Raw genomic sequence first — 9,949 nt, 5'->3', positions numbered from 1 at the left:
TTTTGTGATGGAAGGAAGTCATATTTTCCCCTCCCCTGTGAAGAACTGGATCAGACATTGAAAATTCCCCCTAATACCCACCCAATAGTTTTTGCATTTATGAAAACAAACAGACAAATAATTTGGAGAACTCTCAAACAAGATGCACACAGGAGATGCCCCCGTGGTGGAATGTTTTAAATGTTCCATAACAGAGGATGAACCAATTGGGATCTCTTCCAGAGGTGTTGAATGGCATTAAACCGATAGTAGAACATGGAGGGGAAACAAACAGGAAGGTTGCAATAGACCGATAGATGGAAGACAACGGCAAGATCAGGGGAAGGGATCACCCCTTTGGAGCTCATATTACAACTGCAAAGCGCTGAAGAACGGTTGTCTTCACTGAGGTGAATAGCTGGGCTATTGTTGACTTTGTAAAGCTGTTAACACTGACGTTTCTCCATTGATCTTCATGGCCACAATCTGTAGCAGGACACACACAGTTAGAAAGGGTTTTAAGATGGATATTGTGAGCTTTGTTCTCCTTCAGATACCCTCCTCTTCTCCTTGACTATTTTGACTTTGGATGAGGCTCTGAAGATCGCCTGCCCTGAAGTAAATATAGCTCTTCCAAGGTGCACTGCTGTGCTATACTCTCCAAGTGAGCATGAGTGAGCGGGCCAGGCTTTACCTTAGCAGTTCTCAGCCTGTGGGTCGCGACCCCTTTGAGGGTTGAACGGCCTTTTCACAGGGGTCGCCTGATTCATAAGGACAGTGATGAAGTAACAACCAAACGAATGTGATGGTTGGGGGTCACCACAACACGAGGAGCTGGATTAAAGGGTCGTGCCATTAGGAAGGCTGAGAACCGCTGGCTTAGAGCACCCAACAGCACGTTTCAGGTCGGAGAAGCTAAAGCAGCTATTGGACTCCGTGAAATTTCTATTTCATGACATGAATCCATGTAAACACCAAGGGTGCAAGCTCTGTACGTGCTACCCGATTGACAGCCTGCCGTAGGACGCATGAGCAAGGAAGCGGCCAAATCTCGAAGCTGATGTTCATAGATCACTGCTCTAATGTGAAACAATGCTACGAGGCACTGGAGAGAATGTCAAGATTTAACTTGTGGTCTAGGTGCATATCTATCCAACGGGATGAGGGAGCCTGAGGTTTTGAGATGCCATATAATACCTCTGTCTGACTCTGCCTTAGGAATATAAATCAGGAGCCACAGCCTTGTGCATCCATTTTTCTTAGAGCCACTCCACTTTCCCACTGTTTCTCCCTACTCGGCCAACTCCATATATTTCTTTCTAGGACCATACCAAACCCACCTGCAGGTGCTTCACAGAGGCCCACGGGGACGTTCAACAGCATTGCCTTTGCGGACACCCTTGATGATGAGGAGGCTACCAACGATGATGCCCACCAGACCCACGACCAGGCCTAGGATGCACACCACGTTCTCTGTTGTCTCTGGGAAAGGCGTTGGTGCTTCAAACTCTAGGGGTAAAAAGAAAAAAAAGAGATCACAGATCATGAATAGCGGTAGGAGGTAGCAAATATAAATGACTTAGTAAAGAGACTAGTTTTTAATAATTAAAGAAGAGGAAAATAGGACGATAGAGTGAAGGAATTGCTGACTAGATAGGAGGAAAAGGTGACTGATTGAAGAAGACAAGGTATTTGGATTATAATCGGATGGCATAGAGCAGTTGGGGAATGCCGCTTCCCAAGGGACCAGACAAGCACATCAGCTGAAACAAGGGAGCTAAGGACGGCTCCTACCCCAGTGCTTGAGAATCGGCGTGTCGAGACCCCAGTGTTCCACCTGGCAGTCGTAGTAGTCCTCTGCCGAGGGCAGGAAGGGGAGATAGAAGAACTTGCGGAACAGGTGGTCGTCCCTGGGCAGGAAGACGGTCTCGGACACTCCTGTGGTGACGGGTGCTCCATTTTTAAGCCAGGTGACTTTGAGCACCGGGGGGGTGAATTTGTCAACAAAACAGATGAGGATGTTGGGCTGTTCAGCTTCCACGACGTCGTGCAAAAGCACAGTCACTTCTGGAGGTACTGGGGGGACAAACATATGACAGAAATTAGATTTCCATGCTGAATTGTGGTCCAAACGCTTGCTAAAGAAGAGTTGGAATTGTGCCATGAGTATTCAGAATCTTTGACATGCCCTGAAATCTGATGATTATATATATATATAAAATTATATATATAACATATAAATATAAAAATATATAATTATATATATGATTATATATATAAATCTGATAATTATATATATATATAATTTATATATATAAATTAGCTCGTGTGTCACAACCTATTTAAATCAGTTTCAATTGTACTTGTCCTGTTTTAACCACTCAGACCAGTAGTTAGATTTGCCGGGTAAGGAATCTGGAGGATTTTGAAGGTTGGGACTCTTCTTTTTTAGTCCCTCCCCCCTTCATTTATAGAATATAACACGCCAAAAGATAAACATACTAGATGTATTTGCATAGCACATCTCATCAAAATGGTAAAAATATCCCATTGACCTGCCCATATATGTGGTTATTTTTCTTTCCCCACCCATTATCCCTTCTAACCCGCCTCCGGTTTTTTCCCCTCTTCTCCCCACTGACCCTGGACTTGCAGTAGTAGTCTTTTCTTTTGGTGTGAAAACCATCTTTTGTTTTTATTTTTCCCTTTAAAATAATATGTCATAAAGCGTGCTTATAAGGTTGTCTAACTTTGCTGAGCATCAGGTCCACAGTCCAATTTTGCCCATATCATGAGGTATTTGACATATATGTCATTTTTATTATTTTATCAATTGGGATTAGCACATGTATCAATTCATTCCACAATTCAATCACATCCAGCAGGATGGTATACTTGTTACCAGCGTTTCCAAACATTCTTCTTCTCGATGGACCCCTTGAGATAATCACCCCTTCACTCCACCCCTCTCTCTGTGCGCCCTTGCCCCCCAATCCACTTGTTGACTCTATAGGCTCATCAGTCCTTGTTTCCCCCCCAAACAACCATATACCACAAGTTCAAGAGGGTGACCCCTGAAAGGTCATTGTTTTTTTAAGGATGAAACCTGATCCAATAGTGAGATGTAAGGTACCCAAGGACTTTATTATTGGCTTCCCTAACATGGATTCCAGGTAGTGACTCTTGTGAGTGGATGTAAATGGTATAGAAGACATGCTTATATAAAAGAAGAAACCAACCCATTGGGCGCATGTAATGGCTATTTGGGCTTGCTTATGGCAAGTTTTCTGTTAGTTGCCGTTGAGTTGATGCTCAATCATGGTGACTCCAGGCCGTCTTGTGTGACCCCATGGGGAAAGTCTGTCCCAATTCTGGGAGACAAAGAGCTGAAGCATTTGTTTTAAAGCTACAGATTCCCTCGTCTAAGAGCACAACAGAGAGAGGTACCATTGACGATGGGAGTGTTGTTGGAGCGTTTCTTCATGATGTCCAGGTTGGCTTTGTCCACAGCTATGTTGGCCAAGGCACCTTGAGCCTCAAAGCTGGCAAAACGTTCAAACTCCTTAAGTCTCCAGACGGTCTCCTTCTTGCCCATGTCCACGTGGAAAATCTCGTCACCATCAAAGTCAAACATAAACTCGCCTGATTGGTCTGGGCTCTGGTAGAACTCGGCCTGGATGATCACATGGTCCGCTGAAAAGGCACGAAAAGGAGTCAGGATGGGAGTCAGGAGAGAGAGGGAGGGAGAGGGAGAGACTAAGACTGAGTTTGGGAAAATGAAACTTGAGTGAAGCATTTACTTATTGAATGGTGCTCGAGAGGTGATGGAAGGGCGGTGGTTAGAAAGGTTGAACTAAAGATAACGAGGGCTAATATATCTAAAGTCTTGTGAAACTGTTTGACTTCAGGTTACTAGTTGCGGCATAAAACCTTGTTTAAAAACACAGCATGCCAAACTCCAAAGAGAAATATTTTCTAATTCTTTTTCGCAAAGTTCTATATACAGTTCTGAGAGTTCCAGGATATATTTTTCGTAGAGCACGATTCTCCAAAAGGAAGGAAACGCTGTTTAAAATGTGGAGTTCTGCCTTAAAGGCTTGAAGGCAAACAAGTGGCCATCTAGCGCAGAAGCAACAAAGCCCACATGGAAGAAGCACACTAGCCTGTGTGAAAACGAGGTGTGGAGGGGATCACGTAGCAGACACCAAAGAACAAAAACCATCACTGTGTGACCACCTTCCCCACATAAACGCGGAAGATGAATGTGTGCATAAGTAAGTGTGGTGAAGAAGACTGGTGGTGCCCGGCTATGGAGACCTATAGCGTCTGGGGGGACTTAAAGGCTTGAAAGTAAACAAGCGGCCATCTAGCCCAGAAGCAACAAAGCCCACATAGAAGCAGCACACCAACATGTGTGATCATGAAGGGCCAAAGGGCTCAGGCTACAAGCACCAAAGGCAGTGGGGGGTGGAGGGGGGAATCATATCAACATGAATGAGGGTGGTGCGTGATGGGGACCCAATGCTCATCTGTAAACAACTGGACATCCTTTGCAGAGGGGTAGTGGGGAGGAGATGAGTCATTCAGGGTTCAGTATAGCAATAATGAAACTCACAACCTTCCTCTAGTTTGTAAACGCTTCCTCCTCCCAACTACCATGATCCCAATTCTGCCTTGCAAACCTGGTTAGGCCAGAGGATGCACAGCAGTACAGATGGGAACTGGAAACACAGGGAATCTAGGACAGATGAACCCCTCAGGACCAGTGGTGACAGTGGCGAGACCGGGAGGGAAGGTGGGGGGAGAAAGGGGGAATTGATCACAAGGATCTACATATAACCTCCTCTCTGGGGAATGGGCAACAGAAGGGTGTGTGAAGGGAGACGCCGGGAAGTGTAAGATAAGATATAATAATAATTTATAAATTATTAAGGGTTCATGAGGGAGGGGGAGCGGGGTGGGAGGGGGAGGGGGAAAAGGAAAATGAGGAGCTAATTCCAGGAACCCAAGAGGAAAGCGAATTTTGAGAATGATGAGGGCAGCAAATGTATAAGTGTACTTTACCCAATTGATGTATGTGTGGATTGTGATGAATTGTATGAGCCCCAATAAAACGATTAAAAAAAAAAAGTTGAGTTGTGAATTCTGAACCCAAATTAAATCTAGAATTCTTATTCAGCTACTTGTTGTTGAGGAATTTTGAGAAAAATGCTCTGTTTATTTCAGTGCGGTCTTTGAATTATAAATCTGTAATGGTGGTTTGTTTTGAAGGTTAAATGAGGTAAGTGAAGCAGTTTACTTTTATAAATCAGTGTACAACAAACAGTGTTCTGACCTAGATAAGTCAGAACAAACAATGACCCTCTTTAGGGTCAGGGATGCTTTGTACTGAATACTTGTGCTGAGCCTGGAATAACCAGAAAGTGAATACCTTGTGATTTTGTCACCCTGTTGTACACACGGTTGTTGTGGGTGGGAACTGACTCCAGAGTTGATGCTTGACAACTTGACAACACGCCAAGTCACAGAGGCCGCTATGAGAAAGATTGTTTGGATTTACCTCAGCAAGCCCAATTACGTCTTAATGCTCTCTAGATTGGGACTAACATTATGGCGCATAAATCTTCTATTGTAGTTGATACTGAGAACAGACAACACCAAGTAAATAATCAATTTGAAGACGGAAATCTACAATTGGAGTGTATGTGTGTTCTATGGTGTGTGTGCATTAGTTGGGGATTGTTTCTCTAGTATTTAGGGACACGTGAGGTGTTTTATATTAATAAACCTAGGGATTAATTTAACATTTGCAGATCCAACAACCCCCGCTCCCCTGCTCCCCCCATCCTCCCCACATTCTTGCTTTCCTTCACAATCTAAGAGGAAAGCCTCTATCTTTTCAGGAGAGCCTCCTCGTACGTGGCTCTTTCTGGACCATGGAAACTGCTGTTGGCCACGTGGTCTAACAGCCTGATCGTTAATTTGCATATTTCTAATATGCACGCCACCCTCTGTGGGAGTCATTCTGCTTGAAGAGTACTCATTTACAGGTCTTCTCAGTAGCACACATGTTTGCTCTTGAGATGGCAGGAAAAAATCCGATTCCTCAATCCCTCATTCATTTCTGTAGGGTCTTGGAAACATCACTATAAAACATTAATATCAGATCTTTGTAAGGTCCACCGAAGGCCTCTGCGAAAGACAAGTCCTGTCCTGTCCATCATCCCCCTCCATCCTCACCTTCCCGTTGGGAAGGTTTGTACTAGGGAAAAAAAAGAGATCCACTGTAGGGTGGATTGTCACTGTTAGAGGAAGGAGTACCATGTCTAGGTTCACCACCTGTTGATAGCATTTGCATGGCAAAAACAAACACACAAACATTGCCATCAGTCCACTTCCACACATGAGACCCCACATGTGTCAGAATTGAACTGTACTCCATGGGGTTTTCAAAGTTGTGACCTTTTCAAAGGAAATTGGCAGGCCTTTCTTCCGAGGTGTGTCTGGGAAGACTCAAGCCACCACCAACCTTTCAGTTAACAGCCAAGTGCTTAGCTCTTTGCACCACCTCGATAGCCTTGTCAAAAATAACATGTGTTAATAACTTCTCATACTTTGTCTCATCAGTCAATCTTCACCAAACTATGTGAGGTCTTTGATTTTCTTAATTTTTCAGAAAGAAAAATGACAAACTATTTTTTCTCTCATGTCAGGTTTCTATCAAAGACAGAGTCCTCTACAACTGAGTTTTGTTCTTATAAACCAAATTGAACTTCATTTTGTGGTGAGAGACCTCACCCAAGCTGCCATTTGTTACACACATAGACTTAGCCCCACATAATACCCATCACGCTTTCCTTTTGTGCTAAGGATAGTCTTCTAGACGTGTACAATTCATTTCTTCAAAGATATCAGAGCTTATGGCTTTTGATTGGTTCTCTCTGCACCTACCTTTGATAGCTTGTGATTCCCGAGGGATCATCAAGAGAGCCCAGATGAAAAATCCCCGGACTCCACCTAGGGCCGTTGTCTTCATGAGTGTAGAGTCAATAGAGCTCAAGAGCGAGGCAGGATGAACCGAGATAAAATAACAGATGTCAGGGTATAGTAGAGTTGGGCACAGTTACAATTAAGGTTAGCTGAGCTGCAGCCAATCAGAAATCTCTTTTGACACGACACACCTATTGCTAAGGAAGGAGCTCACTTAAAGAGTACAAGAAGGAGATATTTAGTAGGTTGAATAAAAAGGGAAAGTTATTAATCAATCAGACGAATAAGCAAAAATACTAGCTTTGACTATAGTAGATGATCGTACACAGACTCTTCTCTAAACTTAACCCTGGAAAGGGATAGTTCTGAAGCACCTTAGTGAGACTAGAATCAACAGAAACATTGTGTTATGTGAATCCAATGCAGATCTTGGCCCTGTGCTATGAAAGTTAGGAGTCAGCCTGTCTGTCTGTCTGTCTATCTATCTATCTATCTATCTATCTATCTATCTATCTATCTATCTATTTATTCATTTATTTATTCATTTTACTCACAGCCAAAGGGTCCTCTCCAACTCATAGCAACCCTATCGGACAGGGTAGAATTGCCCCTGTGGGCTTCCTAGAATATGACTCTTTATAGGAATGGACAAATCTCATCTTTCACCCATGGAGCAGCTAGTGGGTTTGAACTACTGACATTGTGGTGAGCTATGGTTAGTCCAACACATAACCCACTAACCCACCAGGGAGACTTGGGAGCTTATTTAGAGACAGGAAACTATTTAAATGGCAGGTAAACTGTGCGACTATGAATAATGCCAGAAGACTGGCAGAACTAGGGAACAGTTAATTGTCTCATGCCTCTCCTCCAGTTTTGTAGGCCCCAGGATGCCCAACATCTCCAAAGAACTTGGGGCCCCTGGAAATAGGCTATTCATACAGACTATCAAAGGAACAGGGATAAGTTCCCATGCTTCTAAAATTGGCAAGCGATTGAAGGTTACATCTGGGAACACAGGAAGTGGTTACTGAGAACAGTGGCTGTAAAAGGGGTACCTTCTCCTAACTCGCACCATTCAAAGATACTTTACTTGTAATAGAATCTTAAATTTGAGCTGTTACTCAGCAACTTATGATACGACTTCACCCTAAAATACTGATTGGTTATTTCACCAGGCGGTTACATTGGGAAGACGTTAGAAAAAACAAACAAACACCTTTCAGTTCCTTTTCTTTGCAACAGAAGAGGAATTTCTGTTTGTAGACTATTTATGCTTCCCTATTCTCTTCGAAGCAGGAGCCCTGGTGGTGGAGTGGTTGCTCATTAGGCTGCGATCCCCAAGCTCTGCATTTCAAAACCATCAGGGGCTCCCTGGAAGACAGACAGGGTCTCAAAAACCCACAGGGGCAGTTCTACATGACAGGGTTACCCGTGAGTAGGCATTGACTCGATGAGAGTGAGTTTTGCGAGTTACTCTCTCCAAAACTGTAGCTTCCTGTTTGTTTGTGGGAAGCGATGAGGGTTCCTGAATGAAGTCTTCTTGCTGACGGTAAGGGGTGAGAAATCTCAGAAACCACTGTAGGCATTTTAAACAGCATTGAGTCTACTACCGGGCAGTATGCCTTACAACCGATAGTCTTGAGGAACGAAGGCCAGCACACCCCTTACTTCAAGAAGGCAGGAGGTGTTGGAAGCCAAGAAAGGAGTCACAGCTCCTGAGTCCCAAGGAAGCGGAATGTCTCGGGAACACGATCCGTGTATCCACTGCTTGAGATCACTTCTGCCCAATGGGCACCTTTCAAGTCTTCTTATGGTAAATTCCACTGGCAAACATAGGCCACTTTCAGAAGCACGAGACCCGTGAAATGTAATTACAATGGTATTTTCTCTAATACAGTGAACCCTCGTTTATCGCGGTTAATCGGTTCTAGACCCTACCGTGATAAATGAAATTCCGCGAAGTAGGATTCCTTATTTGTAAATCAAATATTTTCATAGTTAGAGCATAGAGGACATGAAAAAACACCCGTTAGTCACCATTACACTCGTATTACCCAATTTATTAAACGAAAAAGGGAAAATACAGTAAAACATTTTGGACGTTACAATTATCATTTATTATTTATTATATTATTTATGGCATCTAGTTTACAGTATTACATATTTCACATACAGTATTATTATACATAGTTCTTACAAATACTGTAATCAATGGCGTGCAACCTCCACGATTTTCTTGCCATCTTTGATCATATCCAAAAGTTTTACCTTTTCCTGGATGGTGAGCATCTTCCTCTGGCGCTTAATTTTATTGTCAGAAGGCTTAGAAGAAGCAGCTCGTTTAGGAGCCATCACAGGGCTTAGATAAAATTTCTTAAAAATCGCAAACAATTACAGTACACTGTACAAAAGCAAAAATGCATCTGATACGTAGCTCCGATACGTAGCGATGCAGACAGAAGCGTGTACAGTATGAGCCAATCAGTGGCAGTCATGACAGAGCATGCGCTGTTACGCAAAAACCGCGATAGAGTGAAGCCGCGGAAGTCGAAGCGCGAAGTGGCGAGGGTTCACTGTATACAGATACAGTAATACCATAGAAGTGGATGAAAATGAAAACAAACTAAATGCAAGACTGGAGAGACTCATAGCACTGGGGAAGTTTTGTTTAGTGTTATGGGTAGAATTATTATCTTTTATTGAGCCCTCACTGTGCTCACATAGAGTCTGTACATGGACCAAGGGCAATGGAATACTACATGGTTTCAAATCAGGAAAGGCCTCTCACCATACTTACGCAATCTCTAGGCTTCTCAGTAATCTGAGAAGTGGGACTATGTGAAGAAGAATGGGGCAGCAGAACGGGAGAAGGAGGCTAGTGAACAACCTGCAGCATGCAGGTGGCACAACCGTGTTTGCTGGAAGTGAGGAAGGCAAGGAAGGCACTTGTTAATAAAAACCAAAGTCTAAAGCCTTC

General features: G+C 43.4%; 1 protein-coding gene across 1 annotated transcript; it reads right to left on the bottom strand.

Moving 5' to 3' along the window:
* On the bottom strand, window positions 1-7,040 carry LOC101639035 (mamu class II histocompatibility antigen, DR alpha chain-like). Its single transcript, XM_004711730.3, has 5 exons — window positions 6,931-7,040; window positions 3,427-3,672; window positions 1,774-2,055; window positions 1,320-1,488; window positions 1-465 (listed from the first exon to the last, which is right to left on the bottom strand). The coding sequence occupies exons 1-4, from the start codon at window positions 7,013-7,015 to the stop codon at window positions 1,331-1,333; spliced, it is 771 nt and encodes a 256-aa protein (XP_004711787.2). The 5' UTR covers window positions 7,016-7,040; the 3' UTR covers window positions 1-465; window positions 1,320-1,330.
* Between the last annotated feature and the right edge of the window lie 2,909 nt (window positions 7,041-9,949).

The sequence above is a fragment of the Echinops telfairi genome, unplaced genomic scaffold (assembly GCF_000313985.2).
Source record: "Echinops telfairi isolate 266 unplaced genomic scaffold, ASM31398v2 ScPeMD7_655;HRSCAF=1070, whole genome shotgun sequence".
Lineage (NCBI taxonomy): Eukaryota > Metazoa > Chordata > Mammalia > Afrosoricida > Tenrecidae > Echinops > Echinops telfairi.
The sequence above is the reverse complement of the archived record's forward strand: the minus strand, read 5'-3'. Positions and strand labels throughout refer to the sequence as shown.